Source organism: Rana temporaria, chromosome 9 (assembly GCF_905171775.1).
Source record: "Rana temporaria chromosome 9, aRanTem1.1, whole genome shotgun sequence".
Taxonomy (NCBI): domain Eukaryota; kingdom Metazoa; phylum Chordata; class Amphibia; order Anura; family Ranidae; genus Rana; species Rana temporaria.
Genome location: NC_053497.1, coordinates 94,520,829 through 94,544,703, shown reverse-complemented (window position 1 = coordinate 94,544,703; position 23,875 = coordinate 94,520,829). Strand labels below are relative to the sequence as shown.

Here is a 23,875-nt window from a genome sequence, read left to right as displayed (position 1 = left end):
TATATAAGCAGCTAATAAAGCAATCCTCAAAAAACAGGAATTTCTATTATGGCTAGACACAGGTGGGCTGAATCATAGAACACTTCTAGCATTTGAGGGATACTGTCACTGCCTAGGTTCACAGCTCAGCATTTTTCCCATTCTTGAAACCTGACTAGTGCAGGTAGTGAATTTCCCTTCATTTAAAATAAATTGGAATGGCAACATGCACCACAACACCTATTGGTAATGGTTACTGCTAAAGAGTGGAACTGGGAACTCAGTAGAATGAACCAAACTCCAGGAAACTTAAAAATGATCCCTTGCTTGGGCTGCTTTGGTACTGCATGCATAAACTGCTTTTTTTAGTCTAGGGGAGAGGGGATGCATGTTAACATTCCTGATCCTTAATTTCCCTGGCAGATGACACTTCACCATGCTATGTCACCTGACTCTCCCTTACAGCTATGAACCCTGCTTTGATCCTAGTGGCACGTGACCTTAGGTCACTGGAGCACTGAAAAGAAGATGTTGCAGGGACCGCTTTAATGCCGCGTACACACGACCATTTTTCATGACGAGAAAAATGCAATATTTTAAATTGGTCGTAAAAAACGGTTGTGTGTAGGCTCCAGAGCATTTTTCTCGACAAGAAAAATGTCTCGTCGTTTTTCACATTGTCGTTTTTCATGCCGTGAAAAACTGTCGTGTGTACACTTTAACGAGGGGGAAAAAAACATGCATGCTCAGAAGAAAGTTATGAGATGGGAAATTAGCATAAGCAGCCCAACGGGTGGTGCAATTCGAATGGAACTTCCTATTTATAGTGCCGCCATACGTGTTGTACGTCACCGCGCTTTGCTCAAACATTTTTTTCACGATCGTGTGTATGCAAGGCAGGCTTAAGAGGAATCACGTCGAGAAAAACCTTGTTTTTTTCCATGATATGAATAACGGTCGTGTGTACACGGCATTACAGTTCAGAGAATTTGGTAAGTACTGTAGCTCATCTTTTCTATGTCATCCAGAGCTAAATGAGCAATTAATCCTTACAGCAGGACTGTGCCCTACTGAAAGGAGTATTTTTTAAGTTTTCTGGAGTTGGAATTTAAGAACAGGAGGGATGATGGTTGATAATAATCTACCTAAAAAATGAAACATTTTGAGTGGATAGGTTGTTTGAGATAATTATATAATATATAACTGTAACCTCAATCACGTATGTCTGCTTATCTATCTATCTATCTATCTATCTATCTATCTATCTATCTATCTATCTATCTATCTATCTATCTATATATCTATCTATCTATCTATCTATTGTTATCTCTTTCTCTCTATCTCTCTCTCCCAATATCAATCCACGTGTCTACAACTATTACTATTGAATTAGAACATGTAATCTGTTAACCCAGGCAGACAATTCTATGTAGACTGATAAAACTGCAAGATGTTTCATCAACACAGGCTACCAAAAACCAGCTACGAGACCCCACATTATCCCTGTGGAAAAACAATCTGGATGTCCAGTAGCAATACGTATTTGTAATATTGAGGTGCAGTGGGAAATGAGTTGGTAATTGTTAAAAATGTTATTGCCTGTCAAATAAATGTCTCTCTATGTAAAAAATATGCTAATACGTTGTATAAATATGTATACAAATTTCTGATATTTAAAAAAAGTATAAAATATTTTTGACTTTCGTGAACTTTTGCTCAGCTGAATATTTTATGTTAGCTTGTTTAGAAAATATTGTTCTTCAGTATGTTTCTAATTTAAATATATTCAGTTAGGATAAGTTTATGAAACTGATCTATTATTGTTATTTAAGCTTCTTGTACATAAATCAAACTTGTTTAGACCCGTTTCACAAGTGCGGACCGTACGTCCACTTTTTCATCCATCCGTTTGCGGATAAAAAAAGGGACATACATTGGTCCCTATGAGATTGCGTCCACCTCCGCAATGATCCGATTCTGCAGATGGAAGAAAACCCTATTTTTCCTTCTGTCTGCGGATCGGATGAACACGGACATATGGTCCATGTTCATCCGATCCCCCCATAGGGGATAGCGGAGAAAAGACAGGGCGGTCCCTGCACAGTGTGCGGGGACCGCCCTGTCATCCGCCGGGTCAGCGGGGATCAACGGAGCGATCCCCGATGAGCATACGGAGCATACGGAGGTGGATCATTACTGATCCGCCCCGTGTGAGAGGGGCCTTAGAAGGAGTGTATAATTGATACCAGATAGTTTTATTGAAAGGGAACAGAACTCTTACCAATAACGTAGGCTAGCAGCAGAGCCAATGTCACTGTAATTGCTGTAGCACTCAAGGCAGTACACTTCCAGTTACAGCAGCGATATGATTTGTTGAACGTGAAGGCAGGTCTGGAGAAAGTGCTCCTGGGCAAAGGTCTTGGAGGAGGAGAGTACACTGTATTTGAAGTCAGAGGGTAGTTCTGGCTGGCAGCACTGAAGATGGGAGAAGTACCAGATCCATGCTTGAAAAGGAAATGCCTGCAAGGATAAACAGAGGCTTCAAGTCATTTGGAGAATTATCAGTATGCGTACCACCATAGCAATAATCATTAAACACTTCTATTTAATCATTAATTCTTTTGTTACAACATCTTTTATGAACTTCATTAGTAAAACACACACTGCAAGGCATGTACTTAGCATTTAAGCACTAACTTGGAAAAACGGATTTGGCTTAGAGCAAAAGTACTGTATCTTGTATCTTAAAGGAAACTTGTACTTCGGTAAATACAAGGGCTGCTATTTCTTAGCTGCTTCTAAGAATACTACATACCTGGCTGTCTCTGGTTATTTGAAGGAAGATGCTACCGGCGCAAAAACACAAATATGTCTCTATTGATTTTGTTTGCTGCAATCGGATGTATGCCACCCTAGAGTGGAATATTTATATTATGATCAGTTGTGGATTGCGCTAACTCCAATGCCAATTTAAGTAATATCTTATCGTGCCAAGAACATAAATAAATGATGTATGTTAATATGCCCTACGTCTTGTGAAAAAAAAAACAACTTACGACTAGTGCTCCCAATACCTACTTCTTAATCGAAAATAATGTGCCAAACAAATCAAATACAAACAATATCAAAGAAATCTTTTAGGTCCCAATATGCAATGTCCCCCAAAAGGTCAATTAGCGAATCAGCCAAGTATCGATGCAAAAAAACCTGTGCAATGTTATCAATTTTTAGCCAAAGATTAAAGTGCAAATACAAATAATAAAAGTATAAAACAAACAACTATAGGTGCATATATTATCTTCCACTGAGTCCATAAAGTGCAATGTGCAAATAGATTTTTGTTATGACATGACAAATATAATGAATGTCCTTAGTGAGTGATCACTCCTTTCACTGCTGATCCTATTTGGTGTTTCCTGACAACGCAAACGGAACTGCCAAATGTGTAGAGGCTTCCAAGGTTTTTACGCTATTTCCTGCCACACGAGAACTAGGGGTGAGGAGCACGCTGGCAGAAAACACACAGCGACAAATTAGCCGACATCACCCTCCCTGCATCCGCAGCTGGATCAGCTTGGTGTCGGCGTAATGGCACTGGAAAATATGAGTTCAAATTCTGTTGTTTTTAAACCTTTTTTAACCAGTTAAGCCCCGGACCAATATGCAGCCTAAAGACCCAAGGTGTTTTTACAGTTCGGGACTGCGTCGCTTTAACAGACAATTGCGCGGTCGTGCGGCGTGGCTCCCAAACAAAATTGGCGTCCTTTTTCCCCCCACAAATAGAGCTTTCTTTTGGTGGTATTTGATCACATCTGCGGTTTTTAGTTTTTGCGCTATAAACAAAAATAGAGCGACAATTTTGAAAAAAATGCAATATTTTTTACTTTTTGCTGTAATAAATATCCCCCAAAAACATATATAAAAACATTTTTTTTCCTCAGTTTAGGCCGATACGTATTCTTCTACCTATTTTTAGTAAAAAAAATCGCAATAAGCGTTTATCGATTGGTTTGCGCAAAATTTATAGCGTTTACAAAATAGGGGATAGTTTTATTGCATTTTTATTAATTTTTTTTTTTTACTACTAATGGCGGCGATCAGCATTTTTTTTCGTGACTGCGACATTATGGCGGACACTTCGGACAATTTTGACACATTTTTGGGACCATTGTCATTTTCATAGCAAAAAATGCATTTAAATTGCATTCTTTATTGTGAAAATGACAGTTGCAGTTTGGGAGTTAACCACAGGTGGCGCTGTAGGAGTTAGGGTGCACCTAGTATGTGTTTACAACTGTAGGGGGGTGTGGCTGTAGGAATGACGTCATCGATCGTGTCTTCCCTATAAAGGGAATGACGCGATCGATGCGCCGCCATAGTGAAGCACGGGGAAGCCGTGTTTACACACGGCTCTCCCCGTTCCTCAGCTCCGGGGAGCGATCGCGACGCGACGGATCGCGACGGAGCGGCTATAAACAAATAGCCGCGCCGTGGTCCTGGTTAATAAATAGTGGTAACATTCTATACCATGAGAAATACTAGAGCCAAACATTCCACCAGACTGTTGGGAAAGGCTCCTGGTGGACCTATTGCTACGGAGTGGTTATCCTGTAATGAACCAAAGGTGCATACTCACATCCATCTGGTGAGTGGCCATTTTTACTAGGTTTTGGGGGCAAGCACTTTAAGGGTGGAAGTAGAAATACCAAACTACCAAATAGGATCAGCAGTAAAAGGAGTGATCTCTCACTAAGGACATTCATTATATTTGTCATTTCATACCAAAAATGTATTTGCACATTGCATTTTATGGACTAAGGTGGAAGATAATATATGCACCTAATTTTGTTTTATACTTGTATTATTTGTATTTGCACTTTGGCAAAAAATGATAAAATTGCAAACATTTTTTGGGGATATTTGGAACAAATTAAAACTGTTGGTTGCTGGAAAAACTAATCTTATTAAAATGATTCTCACGAATGACCCAATTACTCCACTATCTCCATAATACTCCTATGGTGATGATAATATTGCAAATCTCTGACCATCAATCTAAGATTAAACTAGAGCGCTTACAGTGGCCAAAGCATATTGGTGTCCCTGCCTTTCCTAACCCTTGGCTTTATTACTTGGCTGCACAGTTGCATCGTTTGCTCTGTGCCATGGTCCGGTCCTGGGTCACAGACAACCCTCCTCCTAGCTCCACAACTTAAATACTTCTCCTTTTTACACATCAGGAATTTGTCCGTTCGGGACTTGAACCACTGACATTTGGTAAATTGAACAAACAATTTCCGACATATAGACTTATTCTGAAAATATGGAACAAAGCAAAAAATATCTTCAACAGGTTACTGGATTTACTTAATAAAGCCCTATCTGGTGAAATGACATATATACAAAACTGGCTAAATAACAATATGGTAGTCATTGAATTGAATTCTGGATTATTCATCTTTGCTACATCTAAATATGTGCTACCTTGTTGCCCTTCTCAGACCTTCACGTCAAATTTAAGCTGCCTCAGATGCATACTTTTATTATGCACAACTACATCAAGCAGTCAGGCTCAAGAAGATTGGTAATACCTTAATACAATGGAATTAAAGTAATTTCTTAATAATTACCCTTTAAAGAGACTAAACAAACTTTAGGATCTCCGCTCTGGCATGTCCCCTTTTGGTGTGTTCCACTGAGGGTGCAAGTCAGGCTAGGAGTCTGCCCTGACTCCATGTAATCCACAGAACAAATAAAGAAAAATCTCAGCCGCCACACACCATATAAGCCCAGAGTGTAATAAGTGATAGCAGCCTCAGCCTAACTCTATCCAGGCCACATCCCCCAACATGTTTCACCCCACCCACGGGGCTTAGTTATGGAGGTAAGCTTACCTCAAGCTTACCCCTCAGTGGAACAGAACAGAGACCCTAAAGTTGATTTAGGTTCACATTCATTCAAGGTCTCAACTCCATTTGTTCCACATGCAACTGCACCTGTAGTTATTTTCCTCCACTTTACCTTTAGGGTAAATATGCAACAAAGACAAGAAAATAGGTTATCGTGCAGTGTGTTTAAAGCCAACTCTCAACACATGTACCATACAAATACACCATAACCTCCATGCACCATCCCTTTAAGGTACACAACATCAGTGTAGTAATCTTCTGCACAGATACTGTGTATGCTCAAAGTTGACAAAGGCTTACAAGAAAAATAACCAAATCAGAGTAATTTTCGACGTGCCCATCTCAGTTAAATGGTCCTTTGGAAACTCCCCTACAGTCTTCACAGCTAAAATCTTCACATTTGTCCCCTCAGATTCAATAAACAGAATAGAGGACTCCCAAAATGTGGTATTGATTAAAATCGCCATGTGCTTTATTAAAATCACCCTTTTAGGGTTCCGTGTGACGTCATCTCCAGTCTAAGTCTTTCATCATGTGACTTACTTGGAATGTAACTTAATGGCCAGAGGTGCTCTTTATATATAAGCCACAGCCCACATAATTTGCCATTACTTCTCATAGCTGAATGCATGGAAAAATCCACTTTTGCCCTTACTTCCTAATCGGAACCTGATGCCCTTATGCACCCATATGAAACAGTGGTATATACATATCTACATGTGTGCAATACATTTGGATATTTACCAAGCATCCCAATAATAAGGGCAACATTGGTGCATTGTCTAGAATAGACAACAGTTCTGGTGTTGTACCTCTTTCCCCTCCCTCTCCTGTGTCATTCACAAAGCATAGCACAGGTGAGTTGAAACTGTTTATGAATCTTTTTTGTATACAAAAATTGAAAGGATGGAGATGAGATGAATGAGGGACCAGGCAATGTTTTCTTTTGTTATGATGGAAAATCTAGTGAAATTAATTACAGAGAAACTATTGTGAGCTGGCCCTTGAAGTGAAAAGTTGCTTCAATAGTGTCATATAATATTCTTGTAAATATTTTCTTTACTTATATGTCCATACATTATTTTATTTTATTTTTTGCTAAATAAATATACAATATTGCTTATAAATATCCCCTATTTACATTTTCAGGCAGCATGTGTCTAAAAGTAAACAGTTTTTTTTCTGTGCCCCCCTTTAGATTGTATTTTAAATATAATAAAACATATACATGCATATACAGTATAAAAAAATACCCCATAACCCTTAAAACTTCCATTTAAACTTTCTATTAAATAGTGCTTGCAATTTCATTCAGTACCCATTCAATTTTCAGTCACTTTTCTGTTTGCTGTTTCACTGATCACTGCACAAAGCTAAGAATGAAAGATTGAAAAAGACAGATGAAAAACAAAATGAAAATAGACCCTGCATTGTTCATTGACTTTTATTGACTGCCAGGTGAAAATAAAAAAAGCCAGCAAGTAGAAAACCACAATGCATTTTTTTTAAAACCAGAAAGAAAGCAGTGAAAAGTAATGTTAACCATCTGGTAGACTTGCAATGACCAAAGTGAAGCCTTCGGCCAAATGTAGTCTTCCAGAGAGCAGTGTACATCCTGCTGCACCCCAAATTAGGTCTTCCCTAACATAAACTAGACTCCCCCATATGAGAAAAAAATTAAAATAATTTAAATTTATAACATGAAAAGCTCATAAAAAATATTCAAATATCAACTCTTTCCATTCATCTGTTGGTTCTAACAAATATATTGGATGTCCTGAATGACATTTGATTTTACTACCTTTTACTATGTAAGCATAAAACAACAGAGCACAATGTCAAGCAGAAGTTTAATGATTGCAACCCTGTGAAAATGTCTCTGCCATGCTAATTTCTGTCTGTGCAAACCTGACTTGATCTCATAATAATGTCCCAATAACAATTTACACAAACAGATGAAGTTTACCTTTGTGTGCTATGATGTAACATCACATAGGGTAAACAGTTCTTCTAAATAAAAAATGTAGCTTTGTTCACTTTGCCGCATAGCCAAACATGGAGAGAACCCCTCAAAACCAGCATTTAAGAAGAGCATATATTTGTGCATGATAAAGGTAGAACATTTTATTTTAATATATTATTAATGCCCCCCTAATAAATAACTGTATCAAATATCTGAATTTATTAGAATGGTATGCTAACTGTCCAAAGTGTAAAGCATGTTGGAAAATGTTTATATGACCAATAAGGAATAACAGCATTTAGAAAAAATTAATCAGTGTCAAACAAAACCAACAACTGCAGCAACAGTTGACATTTGCTTTTCATAAAAAAGCTGATAATAGTGTCCTCAAATATTCAAAACGTTTTGCACAATTTGACAAGTCTTCAGATACTATGTAACACAGCATCACTTGCTATGCAGCTGAGAAACATCTTTATTTTTTTGTATTAGCAATTTCAGACTGAGTAGACGGTGTTTGTTGTCTTTTAGGGTAATTTCTGAACAGTGATGTCTCCTTTGTGTATACCAGGCACACGGGGTCTAAGGGGGGTAGGGCCCATTGTACTCTCTTATGCTGTACAATGTGTGTTGTTGATAAATAACACTATTCTGAGTGAGAACACTGACTTCTGTCTCCTATCAAATCCCCCCTTTTTAGCTCCTAATTCATTACTATAACAGCTTGTCCTGCTCTCGGCCAATGTAAGCTGTGCCTCTTTCCCCAAAAGACAGACATCCCTTCCTGGCTCCCCTATGGCTGTTGGTTCTTTCAGTCCATGCACCCCTTACAGCTCTGCTCCCCCACTGTGCTAAGGCTCGGTGTAAACTGTACACCTCACACATATGAAACAGGTCTGACCTGTACTGTATAGCTCCAGAAACTTTCCTCCAACTTCCACCCCTTGCAATCACTGGAAATAGTTGAACAATGAAAGGGTGGCTGAAACCTCCACAAGTACTACAGGACCCCACTTCATGGTATGTGATGCCACGTACACACGACCGTTTTTCATGAAGTGAAAAATGCAAATTTTTTTAAATGTCATTAAAAAAGATTGTGTGTAGGCTCCAGAGCATTTTTCTCAACGTGAAAAAAGGCCATTAAAAATTTAGAACATGCGTTAATTTTTTTTGTCGTTTTTCACGTTGTCGTTTTTCACGTTGTGAAAAATTATCGTGTGTAGGCTTTAACGACGGGAAAAAAATGAGACGGGAGCACTCGTTTTGGTAAAACTAGCATTTGTAAAGGAGATAGCACATTCGTCACACTTTTACAGACTGAAAAGCACAAAGACTGAAAAGCGCGAATCGTCTCTCACTAACACGAAATCAGCAAAAGCAGCCCAAAGGGTGGCGCCATCTGAATGGAACTTCCCCTTTATAGTGCAGTTGTACGTGTTGTACGTCACCGCGCTTTGCGCCAGCATTTTTTTCATGATCGTGTGCATGCAAGGCAGGCTTGACAAGAATCACGTTGAGAAAAACTTTGTTTTTTCTAGGACATGAAAAACGGTCGTGTGTACGCGGCATGACACTGAGCATGCACACTACACTCAAACAAGACACTAACATATGATACACTACACACACAGAGCATAGGTTACCCCTCCCAAGCACAAATGTTCTCCCTTTCTTCCCAAACCCCTCACTGAGCACTAAAGTCCCCCCTCTCCCCCAGAGCTCCCCTATCCCCCATGTGCTTTCTCCACCTGTATGCAAATATGAATGATATCACTGTGCAAACCAGTTGAGCCCTGCTGATTTCTGATCCCCATACCCCACATGTCCTTATATGAGTACAATAGAATATGGTAGGCTGATGTTAAGAAAGATTCAGGTACATATCCTAGTAATGTGCATACATTTAATGATGGTTTAATAATCGTATATTTGGTATCAGTGTTGTTTTTATACCTGCTTGTAGCATTAAATCCTCCTTTAGTGTATACCATAAACATACTGTAAATTATTAACTGTTAAAGCACATAGAGCAGGCAGACATATACTGCACTGACATAATCATATCTCATTAGACAAAGGAAGTGTTAGCTCATTGCCAAACAACCAATCAAATAAATCAAAATGAAATGGTGCCAACAGAACATTGTATAACACAAATAACATAATAGAGCTTTCTGATATATTAATGGCAGGATTATAAGAAACCAAGAGCCAAGCACAGATGGACAAATGATTCAGAGTCTACCTTCCCATCAATATTGAAAGAATATTCCAAAATACAACCCATTCTTAATATGTATCCAAGGATGAGCCAAACATGCCTGGATTTGGTGATATTTGCTGAACTCTTAAGTTCTGAATGTAAATCTTTTAAATCAATTCTGACCATTTTCAAGGCAAGGATTTTTCAAACAAATGGCATGAAATGGGTCACTGACGCATGTATTTACATTTGTATGTGGGTGTACATGGGGGATGGAATGGGCTCAAAATTTGGTGGGTCGTTTTAAGTGCTTTGTTGTACCTGCATTTTTTTATTTACATTTTATTAATACCACATAGGGGACCAAAAGAGTTGTACATGGTGTGCTTGGAAAAAATCTCAGTTTGAGCATACGCCTAAAGATACGAAGGCACGGATTCGGAATTACGACGGCGTATCTACTGATACGCCGTCGTAAGTCTTTATGAATCTGCCTATACATTTCCATGCCAGTTTGCACTTCTTTAAAAAAAAAAAATCTTGGGGCCATGCCCTATTAACCTCCCTGGCGGTGTTCCCGAGTGTGGCTCAGGGTTAAATTTCAGTACCATTAGCGGTAACCCCGAGCCACACTCGGGATGTTACCTTGCAAGTGCCTGAAACTTGAGTGAATCAACTTTGTATCGATGTTGAGTAGTGAAATGTCTAGCTACCAGACTGTTTAGGATGCCACATCGAATGTCTGATACATGATCCTTAATTCACCTCCAAAAATTACATTTGGCTTTGCCTACGTAATAAATTCCACACCCACATGTGAATAGCTAGACAACACCCACCGTGTAACAGTTCACAAAGTGTGTAGATTCCAGTATGTCCTTACAGCCTAGTTTTACATATATTTGAACAAATTTGAGGTCAAGAGGCCCTGAGAAAGCAGGTGACCCCGCAAAACATGTCAACCCATGTACATTAACCTACCTGAGCAGCATCATTTCTATAAAAATAAATCATGACAAATATAAAATAAAGGTGTATTTCTGATACATAGCTGCATATAGAAAAACTGTGTGTCCAGCGTGTTATTTCTTTAGAAAGGAATAATAAGTTACTTAATGTAGAGTCCTCCAGTCTAGTGGCTTTTTGCTATCCACTATCCTGTAAATGCACTAAGGTTAATGAGATGCCAAATGACACGTACATTTAATCCACCATCCAGCTTTAAAAAGCTAATTTATTGGATTTTTGTTTCTTAATGGGAAAGTCTTACATGTGCATTATTGATCGAGAGCTGTGAAGCTTGCTGGGTTTCAGAAGGAGCACGGGTAAAGTAGAGCAATGCTGACATAACTGAAAAGTATAGGAATACTATAATTTATTGTGAGCAATCATTTTTTATTTTTTTTATTTTGATTAGCTACATGAATATCAAACAAAATTGTGCACATAAGATGTACAGTGTCATTAAATGGATATATACTGCACATAACTATCAATGTGTCCCTTGAAATGGCTGGGAGATAAAAATGGAAAAAATGGATGGGAGATATGGAATACAATGGACATTGTATGGGTATATTAAGGAAAGCAGCATACAGTACTTTCAATTTATTCACAGCCAGGTTACATGACTAATAGTGATAAGTGAACTGGCCAAAGTTTGGGGCGCTGGACAGGTAATGAATCAAGCAAGAAGTTTGCTGATATCAATCAAACTTATCTCCAAACGCCAATAAAATCTATGGGAGTCAAATCTTGTATTTTTTCTATCATTTTTAAGGTCAATTTTGTGGGATTTATTAAAAAAAATTACTTAGGTGGGAACTACATGGGTGACATGTACCAATACAAAAAAACATATACTGTTTAGCAGAGTGGGGGTCTTTTAATGTGGCATAAATGGGGCAATAAAAATACACACATTTTTTGACGTGCTCGAGATTACCTTAAACCTGCACATTAAGTTAAGGAAAGGCTAATCGATGCACTTTAAAGGGATTGTAAAGGTTTGTTTTTTATTTTCTAAATAGGTTCCTTTAAGCTAGTGCATTGTTGGTTCACTTACCTTTTCCTTCGATTTCCCTTCTAAATGTTTTTTTTTCTTTGTTTTCTTTGTCTGAATTTCTCACTTTCTGTTACTCCTCAGTAAGCTGTTCAGGAATCTGTTCTGGCTGACTAACCACCGCTCGGGTGATGGTGGCAAGTTTACTGAGGAGAAACAGGAAGTGAGAAATCCAGACAAAGAAAAAAAACATTTAGAAGGGAAATCGAAGGAAAATCGAAGGAAAAGTTAAGTGAACCAACAATGCACTAGCTTAAAGGAACCTCTTTATAAAATAAAAAATGAACCTTTACAACCCCTTTAAAAATTAGTTTATAAACAGAGGCAGGGGATCTGCGATTTAATAGTGGTAGCACTAGCACTGGTAAATGACAGATCCCTATTTTGCTTCTGTTTGTAAACAAACCAGGTAATTGGTCAGTGACAGCATCCTGGCTGGCTAGTGTTTGTACACAGACTGTCCAGGGATCTTTATTTGGTTAACCATTTAACTTCTGGAAGGTGTTACCCCTTTCATAACTAGGTAATTTTTTGCTATTTAGCACTGTGCTACTTTAACTGACAATGGCTTAGTCACACAACGCTGTACACATTTATTACAGTTGTATTTTTTTTTTAAGTCACAACAATAGACAATCACAGTCTGCTTAAACTAATAACACACAAATAATTAAATGTTAACATGTTTTTATTGAACACACCATGTAAACATTCACAGTGCAGGTGGAAAAAGTATGTGAAGCCTTTGATTTAATAACTGGTTGAACCTCCTTTGGCAGCAATAACTTCAACCAAACATTTCCTGTAGTTGCAGATCAGACATGCACAACGGTCAGGAGTAATTCTTGAGCATTCCTCTTTACAGAACTGTTTCAGTTCAGCAATATTCTTGGGATGTCTGGTGTGAATCGCTTTCTTGAGGTCATGCCACAACATTTCAATCGGGTTGAGGTCAGGACTCTGACTGGGCCACTCCAGAAGGCGTATTTTCTTCTGTTTAAGCCATTCTGTTGTTGATTTACTTCTATGCTTTGGGTCGTTGTCCTGTTGCAACACCCATCTTCTGTTGAGCTTCAGCTGGTGGACAGATGGCCTTAAGTTCTCCTGCAAAATGTCTTGATAAACTTGGGAATTCATTTTGCCTTCGCTGATAGCAATCCGTCCAGGCCCTGACGCAGCAAAGCAGCCCCAATCCATGATGCCCCCACCACCATACTTCACAGTTTGGATGAGGTATTGATGTTGGTGTGCTGTGCCTCTTTTTCTCCACATATATTGTTGTGTGTTTCTTCCAAACAACTCAACTTTGGTTTCATCTGTCCACATATTTTGCAATTACTGCTGTGGAACATCCAGGTGCTCTTGTGCAAACTGTAAAGTGCAGCAATTTTTTTTTGACAGCAGTGGCTTCCTCTGTAGTATCCTCCCATGAAATCCATTCTTGTTTAGTGTTTTACATATCGTAGATTCGCGAACAGGGATGTTAGCATATGCCAGAGACTTTTGTAAGTCTTTAGCTGACACTCTAGGTTTCTTCTTCACCTCATTGAGCAGTCTGCGCTGTGCTCTTGCAGTCATCTTTACAGGATGGTCACTCCTAGGGAGAGTAGCAACAGTGCTGAACTTTCTCCATTTATAGACAATTTGTCTTACCGTGGACTGATGAACAGCAAGGCTTTTGGAGATACATTTATAACCCTTTCCAGCTTTATGCAAGTCAACAATTCTTAATCGTAAGTCTTCTAAAAGCTCTTTTGTGTGAGGCATCATTCACATCAGGCAATGCTTCTTGTGAAAAGCAAACCCAGAACTGGTGTGTGTCTTTATAGGGCAGGGCAGCTGTAACCAACACCTCCAATCTCATATCATTGTTTGGACTCTAGTTGGCTGACACCTCACTCCAATTAGCTCTTGGAGATGTCATTAGTCTAGGGATTCACACACTTTTTCCACCTGCACTGTGAATGTTTACATGATGTGTTCAATAAAAACATGGTAACATTTAATTCTTTGTGTGTTATTAACAACAAAAACCTGGGGAATGCCCAGGGAAAAACCAAGCCTACTTACCGACCAGCTTGCAGAAAACCAATTAACCTGTCTAAAGTATGCGTTAAAAACAGGGGTTCAGTCCGCACGCATTTGCAAACGCATGCGTGAGCCACAGAGCCGCGCCAAGGCACCCTGTAATATCTGTGGTCCTAACACTAAACAATGAGAGTCCCCATAGTGGAGGCACATGCATTTTAATGGATAGACAGGGGCAGGTGAACTGAAGGGAAGCCACCCCTCCTTTAAAGGTACAGGAGCACACCAAGCACCCAGCATATAGCACAATGGCTGCAAAGGTGTTGGTGCACTGATGGACCAATATAAACACCACAGGTGAAGCATAAACATGTCCACTGCCCCCGTCTATAGCTGGCCATAACAGTAAGTAGCATTGGAAGGCTAAAGCAGATAACAACAAAAACCTGGGGAATGCCCAGGGAAAAACCAAGCCTACTTACCGACCAGCTTGCAGAAAACCAATTAACCTGTCTAAAGTATGCGTTAAAAACAGGGGTTCAGTCCGCACGCATTTGCAAACGCATGCGTGAGCCACAGAGCCGCGCCAAGGCACCCTGTAATATCTGTGGTCCTAACACTAAACAATGAGCGTCCCCACAGTGGAGGCACATGCATTTTAATGGATAGACAGGGGCAGGTGAACTGAAGGGAAGCCACCCCTCCTTTAAAGGTACAGGAGCACACCAAGCACCCAGCATATAGCACAATGGCTGCAAAGGTGTTGGTGCACTGATGGACCAATATAAACACCACAGGTGAAGCATAAACATGTCCACTGCCCCCGTCTATAGCTGGCCATAACAGTAAGTAGCATTGGAAGGCTGTGTGTTATTAGTTTAAGCAGACTGTGATTGTCTATTGTTGTGACTTAGATGAAGATCATATCACATGTTATGATCAATTTGTACTGAAGATAACAAAGGCAGACATGTATGTAGTCCAATCTCCACCCCCTCCTCCATCCATCCATATGGTCTGACTATACACAGTATTTATCAACAGCAGCAGCTGCAAAAACAGCGACTTCTCCTCTCCCCCTACCTCCCCAGAGACTCCTCCGCCCGCACCTACTTCCCAACCACACCGTTTACTGGGGTTGCTCCTCCCGATCACCCGCACCAGGTACACAGTCAGCACTTACTACGAGCAAAGCCTGAGAGCCAGAGGAGAGCAGAGTGGCCACACCCCCCTGTCACATGGCACACTGAGGAAGCGCAGGAGCTGTGATGGGTTCAGGGCTGATCGCAGGGGTATAGCAGGCAATGTCCGATGCCGTACGATGTGTGATCAGCGTGGAGAAGGGAGGAGACTTTCCCTGACGAGCTGCATTTGGGGGTGCTGGCGACACTGCTTTACATGTCAGGGCGCTGGTGGATTGTCGGTTGCCTAGTCTGCCTAGTGGTAGCGCCGGCCCTGCAGGGCTTAGTCATAAATAAACTCTGGGGGCGGAGTAAAACACATTGGGGCATGGCCTGGTGGGAGCCCAAGCTGAGGTTGTTTCTCTCATACCACCACCGGACTCCATGGATGTGCAGCACCAGGGATCTTTCCTCTCTTCCTTCCAGTGCCTACAGGAGGTGGGACAAGCTACATCAAATGCTGGCACTCCTGCAGTGGTTTCAGCATCACCCACACTACTCCCCATAGTGATCGAGCCTGAGTGGCACACTAAATAAATCATGGGTCACATAAATGTACTGTGGACGGGTGGGAACGGGTTAATGATTCACTTAGTATCCCTAGCCCTTTTGTTTACATACAGAAGCTGGATGGGGATCTGTAAATTGAGATGGGAATAGCAGCAGACGAAGATCATCGAGCAGCCTGTCACTCTGTCAGATGATCTCAGTTGTGATTGATGTGGATCTACATTGCTGTATGACATGAATTATATTGCATTTACATCAGGGGACATTGTTTGTTTGTTTTCTAAAAAAATACTTTTTCACTGTGTGTGTATTTTTATTTACTATATTCATTTTTTGTTGAATGAGTAACAAGTGATACCAGATTCCAGATAACAATAAGACCCCGCCCACAGACCCCCACACACATTTTGAGTGACAGATTGATGTAAATGAAGCTCTTGTCCCCTCAACATTGGAGATAAGGTACCTTGCATGGGGCAAAGGCTTTGCCACCATCCCTTGCAAGGCACCCACTCAAAAGCTAATTATGAATTGGAGCAGATGCCATTTTTATTTGTCTTGCTAAAATCAGCATAGAGGCATGCTGGACTCCTTCAGCTGCCATTGTGCTCTGCTGGGTTTCTGAAATGTCCCTGCACCGTTACAGAGGGATGGGCTGTCCCCAGGCATATACAATATGTCCTTAATGTATCAATTACTATAAATGCTCCAACATAGAGGTTCTCATAAACTAGAGTTAGGAGCATACTATACATAGAGGCCTTGATGCGCCAATGGAAGGAACGCCAGACCAAATGATGAAAGAGTCCAAATTCATAATTTTTTTACACCAAACAATAGCCAGTGTGTTTTGGGGGCCAGAAGAAACTCCTTCCTCATCAGGGCTACAACAAAATACTGTAAAATATAATATAAATGTGATTGATATAATCATAAATCTAACATGGGTAACGCATATACTGTTGTAAGCTGGAGAGAGGTAGCAAGTACAATGCTCCCTGGGGAGGAGCACACTTTCAGGCACAAATACCAATCTAGTGATGTAGTGACAAAACAGTGGTGTGATTTTTGGTGCTATTTACAAAGCTATTTACAGGTGCTGTTCAGTATTCCACAAAATAAACTAGGAAAAAATTAAGTATTAAAATAGAGCAAAAACTCCTAAATTAAATCCTAGCTGTGTCCCAGCACTAACTACACAAATCCACATCCTAACTAACAGACTGAGCAAGCTACATGATTGTCAGTATCCACATATGCAGTTTTACAGCTTTCACCAACCTTGAAGCTCTCACAGACATGACTTTTTGTTTCCTAGGCTCAAGAGTACTGACTATGTGACCCAGGTGAGTTTAAATTGCCATAAGCGATAGGTGCACAACATGAACTGGCCATAGAATCAGAGGTCTCTAAAGGTGTATAAGAGGAGCCTGGGAGATGTGTAAACCTCAAACAGGACATTTTCCTACTCCCATTGAGATGCTTGGCTGTATATATCCACCCCTTGTTTCAATACCAGGGCAGTGTTGCCAACCTACCAGATTGACACAACACCCTAAATTTACTGGCACAGCCAAGTTTTTACTGCCATTAGTTACAAAGTTGCAATAATAATATGTGCAAATGGTAGATATATAGAAAAAAAACATTTTTATTTTTTATTTTTGGTGCAGTAAGTGGCCCAGCAACAGGACTCAGAAGGAGAAGAAATTAGAGTGGACAGGCACATACACATGAAACTATATCATACAGTGACACGGACAGCAGTGTACAGCAGCACAGATAATGATAACACCTCACCGACACAACACATGCCCTCCTTAGTCACAGTGACAGTCTCTCTACACTCTAGCTCAGGGGTCTCAAACTGGAGGCTCTCCAGCTGTTTCTGAACTACAAGTACCATCATGCCTCTGCCTAAGGGAGTCATGCTTGCAACTGTCAGCCTTGCAATGCCTCATGGGACTTGTAGTTTCCCAACAGCTGGAGGTTCGCCAGTTTGAGACCCCTGTTCTAGCTGGTCACGTCAGTCCAAACAGCACTGACAGTCCTGCTCCCTGCTTGACTAACTCCTGCCCCACAGACCCGCACATGAGGTTCTGGCTGCTCCGCTTAGCTCCCTTGCACCATGAGATCACATGACACGTTCAGACAATGCCTCCGCCAGACCCGCCACCTAACGGAACTGCCCAAACACACCGTATAAGGCACTCTGTTAGTCCTGGTCGTCTCCAGACTGGAACTGCGCATGCAAAGTTCAGAGCCGGGCATCACAATCATATTTCAACTTGTCTTGCACACGCCTCCTAAATGAGCCTTTTGGTTGTCTAATACTTGGGTTTGACTGTTGACAGATAATTGAGATTTCCCACTTTGACAGACCTTCACATACCCAGAATAATGCAGGAATTCGAAAATATATGAAAAGTCCTCAAGCAATTCATAGGTGTTTTTTTTTCTCAGAACAATACCACTGTAATAAATGTTCAGGCTGCAAGAAATTTTATACAACAAGAGCCATTGATCACTGAGAGATATTATCACTAAAACCTATGTTTTAGCTTCTGTATTATAACCTCACTTGTTATCCTAAACCCAATATTATGAAAATAACCTTTGCAGCTTGAATGATGGCAGTTTAGCTAATGAAACTACTGCAAAATTACAACCACTAAATAGTAAATTGAAATACATTAAATGTAATGTAAAAGTATGGATTTGCCAGCTCTGAACTGATTAATGCAGTTTAGCCATTACAAGTGTCTCCATAAGTTACAGATGAATTAGTTACTCTACTTGTGTCCTACGCAGAGAATATTTATCTATACAGAATCTGCTGTAAATGACATGCAGTACTATAACATACTATTTCCAAATCTGAGAAATTACGACTTCCTGCAAAGCATTCATTGAGTTAAATAATGCAGCCACTCCTTCTGCCTCCCTCACCACAGCTGCTCTTCAGTCACTCTGGCGCATCAACTGTTGCTGGGCAACAATCATGGCTTTAGTAGCAATGGCCTACTGCTTCCATTGGCTGTTGGCTTTACCTCTCTGGAATCATGTTTATGGCTAGGCAGTGTATCGGCTCCATCTGCTTACCCTTTAGCTTACTGATTGGCTCAATGGCCTCACACTTTCGGTTCTGCTTTATACTTCTCTTCTATGATTGGCTGCAGTGCTGTGGTGCTCTATTTGAGCACTAGGCTTGTAATAGCCATCTGCTTTCAGGCTCTCTACCCATGTCTGGTCTTGTTGTGGATTCTCCTGCTGCTGACTCCTTGGCAGGATAATGGATCACTCTCCGATTGCCGGCTGTCCAGACCTTTGCTTGGATATGGACTCATTCCATATCATCTTTGCATCTTTTTCACATCTTGAATCTGACATGGCTCTAAACTAGTTTATGTTTCATTTAATTTATTTTTACATGAGATAACCAAAGCTTTGGTGGGCAAGATATGTTTTGTTTCTAATGACACAACGGTTTACAATAAGCATATTACTCCTGAAGGTGTTGGTAACATGAAACATGATTTGGCAAAATTTGTTAAAGCAGTTAAAATTGCAGTTCAAAGTATCTAAATGGACATAAAGGAAAATAATCCTCTATTGGAATACAGTTTTGGGGGTAACGTGTTAGCCAAAACTACAGAGAAAATATATTTTCCAGCACTGCCTTAACCATCTTAGGCGTGGAGATCACCAGAGCTTCACAGGTTGCCAATGGAGTTCGCCTACACTCCTCCATGACAACATTACAGAGCTGGCGGATGTTAGAGACCTTGTGCTCCTCCACCTCCCATTTAAGGATGCCCCATAGATGCTCAATAGGGTTTAAGTCTGGAGACATGCTTGGCCAGTCCATCACCTTTACCCTCAGCTACTTTAGCAAGGCATTGGTCATCTTGGAGGTGTGTTCGGGGGCCTTATCATGCTGGAATACTGCCCTGCGACCCAGTCTCCAAAGGGAGGGGATCATGCTCTGCTTCAGAAGACATTTCAAGCAGATAAGAAATTAAATTAAAAAGTTGTAGCTGTGTAGCTATCATAATGGTTTAATGTGAAAATGCAAGGTAGGAGTAAATAGAAGCATAATTTAGCTTTACAATTACAGTATCCTGATGTAAAGAAACCAAATTCATACAATACGTCATATGTATACAATTTGTAATAGAAGACTGATGTGCTGAAATATCAGCCGAAATATGTGATTGCTTAAATGTAATGGGATGCTTAGAAGTGCATACTAATCCAGCCACAAATGAATGGGATCACCATTTGTGCTTAAAAATAATTTAATTCATTGTGACTACAAATGTAAACTTAAAATACATATTATCCTAGGCTAGAATTCCTGATCAGAATGCCCAGTGGCACATTACAGCTTAAAAACTACTTTCAAAATGAGATTGCAGGCAGCATGCTTGTGTATTACTGTGAGTTAAGACACAAGATGGCAAGGTCTTACCAACCCACAGGCCAAGCCTCAGGCATTTCCAACTGCCTATAGGAAAGTTCCATAGTCATGGTGAGGAATGTTTCACTTGTGGGCAATAAGTTTCAACAGAATTCCAAAGTACAAAAGTTAGCAAGCCAGATGCCAGATTTTCTTTTAGTCATCATCTAAGAAACCAATGTGATTTATTGTCATACAGAAATTCATTTATCAAAGGGTTATATTTTTATCTCAACACGATAACTAACACCAGGCTATCAACAATAAGAAAGACTATTTGTATTCTGCATTTTAAGAGCTCTTTAAATGTTCAAAAAACATAGGTTATAACATGGGATTGATAGAACACTGAAAGAACGGACATAAAATAGAATATAAAAAGCAGCAGTCATGGGCAATTCACTTTGAACTTGTTGTGGGAAAGACAGAGTATCTTAATCATTTAGACCTGAAAATGTGCACTATTAATTTACGGCACGAAGGTGACTGCCCTTAGTGGCTTTAACCTCTAGGCTGCCCTTTGTGCAGGCTTGTTTCAAGATCATAGTGTGCCGTCTCTACTACTAAAGTATGATGCATTTATTAAAGTAGTATTAAAATCTATAACAAATATATAATTCCATAAAATATGATTTCCTATAACTCTTCAATATTGCTCCTTGATGAATCATATCCAGCACATATACTCAGACCATAAATTCACAAAACAAACTTTAATAGTGATATACCATCAAACAAATGTAATATACAAACAAAAATGATAAAAATCATGTTCTGCTATATACTATATACAACACATATTGTAACTACTAAACCTGTGGTGAGATATAACAAGATCTGTAGAAAAACGTAAGGATCAACAGTGTAATTATGTCATCCTGCTGATAAAAAACTTGGAGATCTTGAAGTTCTCCTATAGACCTTTTTTCTGCAGTTCTTGAAGTTACTATATGAGCTGGATACTGTATACTACAGTGCAAAACTTTGGTTTTATCCTCTTATACTTAATCCTCTGTTTCGAACAATTACTGTATTGTAATCGTATAAGCTAAAATGCTGTTTTTTATTTTCCTTGCATGTCCCCCTCGGATCTACAGCGACTGCACTTCCAAGTGCACTTTCTGTGCAATTTCAAGGGCACTTTGCACTTGTAGTTTTCACTTGTAGCGCAAAATGGATTTGCCTTTCATAAATAACCCCCATAGTGTTGTTTACACTATTAAAACATGAAGCATTAGCGTTGCGTCGCTTCAAAATAAAAGCCTCATGTCATGTTTGAAGCCTTTCAATGCCTCACATTCAAGTCTATTGTAATGCTTCACAAATGCAGGCAGTTGCGGGGCGTTAAGATTAGCTTATTAACTGTAATGTAATAGGCATTTGTGGAGCAGTTTTAATGCACCTTAATGCTCGTCAGACGCTTCAGAACTGCCCATAGGGCGTTTGGGGAGCATTTTTAACTCCTCATTAATGCTTGTAAAACACCTGTCTAACGCCCATACTAGGTGGTGAAACATATTTAAAAATGTTTTGCTTGTGAAAAGTTGAATTGACATGGAGAATTGATACTTATTATCTTCTGATATAATACTAATTTGATGCACACTGTAAGGCCTCATTCACACGGACGGACCGTTTGGGTCCGCCTGTCAGTTTTGACGGCGGACCTGAACGGCCGCTTCGTGCATCCCTATGGAGCGCCGGATGTCAGCGGAGACATGTCCGCTGACATCCGACCCTATTCGATCCGCTAAAAACAGAGGTATGGGGGGCACGTCCCCATCCGTCCATGCGGATCGGGTAAGATCTGATGAAAATGGACATGCTGTCCATTTTTATCAGATCGCTCCATAGGAGACAGCGGTGCCCGACAAGCCCCTCCCCGCTCAGTGAGCAGAGAGGAGCTTGTCATCTGTGGGCCTAGTGGAGATCTGCGGACTGATCTCCCGCTGAGCTGGCGGGAGCAGGCGGACTCCGTAGGAACGGAGTTCGCCTCGTGTGAATGAGGCCTAATAGATTTCTTTGGGGAACTGCATATTGGGATATACTGTAGAGTTTCCATATTAAATTGGTTTAATGATGCATTTTTTTTTGTTCAGAGACAAAACAAAAGAAAAAGCAAGTTACAGTTTTTGTATCGTATATACAGTAGGTAAATGAGCATTTTTTTTAGTATAGATGGAAGTAAAGGTGACATTGAAAAGGCCAGATAAAAAAAAGAAAATATTTTTACAAGTCACCTTTGGGTTAAATTGTATGTTAACTGTATTAGGAGCAATTCTGTTTTTTAACAGATTCAGAAAACAAATCTTAATGCCTAAGCACAATTTGACATGTATGCGTAAAACCTTACATAGTACAACTACTGTGTGCATCCAGGTGGATTATACCTTGTTTCTTTTTTTCAAGACAAATTGGGCTTTCATTTGGTAGTAAATGTGTTTTAATTTATGTATTTTTGTCCTATTTAAAACACACTGACACTAATTGACACTGATTCTAATAAAAAAAAAAATCCTGCCCAAAATATTCTGACATTGGAGCCCTACTTGACCCAAACACTAACCCTGACACTAACCTTTAGAAAACCTTGATCTAGTTTTTTTTATACATTTTTTTTATTATTTCTTTATTTAAATTTTTTTCCCACACACACTTTTTTTTCCTTCTGCAAGGAAAGGGGAGATACAATGTATGTATATGAGAAACACAGGGGGGGCTTCATAGTGACTGATCAGCAATCAGTTGGCCCGGAATCGCTGGTACGGGGCACTGGGCTCTCGATGAGACCCTTGGTCTCTGTGCTGGGAGCGTGCTGTGCATATATGCAGCCCCCACGGAAAAAAGCCCAGTGCAGTGGGGCCACATATATGTGTTATGTAGGCAGGACAATGTACCTTAACAATGAACTTCTCCATTTGATCTAGAAATTTCATGCATTCTTGTTCAATATACCTGTGCTGCAATAAAATCCATAACAGTGTTATCATTCCTGCTTGGTTCACATCTGTGAAAACAATTCCTCTTATATTCTGGAGAGGGGGAGAAGGGGGTGTTCTATACTCCAAACACACCTTCTATCCAAGAGTGACGATGCTACTCCTTCATAGACACAGTACAGTAAGTGAGTGTTGTCACCTTAGGACAGAAAGGATATTACTGACAGCATCACCAGGTGAAAACAGAAGAAATAAGCTTGGAAAAAGAAAACATTTGCTTTGAGCACTTTAAAGGACTGGTAAACTGATATTATATATATTTTTCTTGAATTTAGATACATTTTAAAGCTGAACTCCACAGAAAGTAAAAATGCTCCCTGTGGGGTTGCTCATGCACTGCAAAAGATAAATGTTGGTTTAGGTCTATAGGAACAAACAAAATGACGATTGCCCATTCCTGCAGGCTCTCTCCACACTGAAAGGCTGGTCCCCACAGCTTCTTCCGCTCTATGATTCAGTGTTTGCAGGTTCTCCAACTCCATCAAGTCCAATGCAGTGTCCAAAACCCTACACTCGAGATGAGGACACCAAGGAACAGTTCACTGCATAAAAACTACTTTTCCCATACCCCAGACCAAA

General features: G+C 40.0%; 1 protein-coding gene across 2 annotated transcripts in view; it reads right to left on the bottom strand.

Moving 5' to 3' along the window:
• TENM1 (teneurin transmembrane protein 1) overlaps positions 1–23,875 on the bottom strand; it is a 493,379-nt gene that overhangs the window by 350,512 nt on the left and 118,992 nt on the right. For both annotated transcript variants that reach the window (XM_040323926.1, XM_040323927.1), the window contains exon 3: positions 2,261–2,499. In XM_040323926.1, the coding sequence (XP_040179860.1) occupies positions 2,261–2,499 (239 nt within the window). The remainder of the gene's footprint in view (positions 1–2,260; positions 2,500–23,875) is intronic.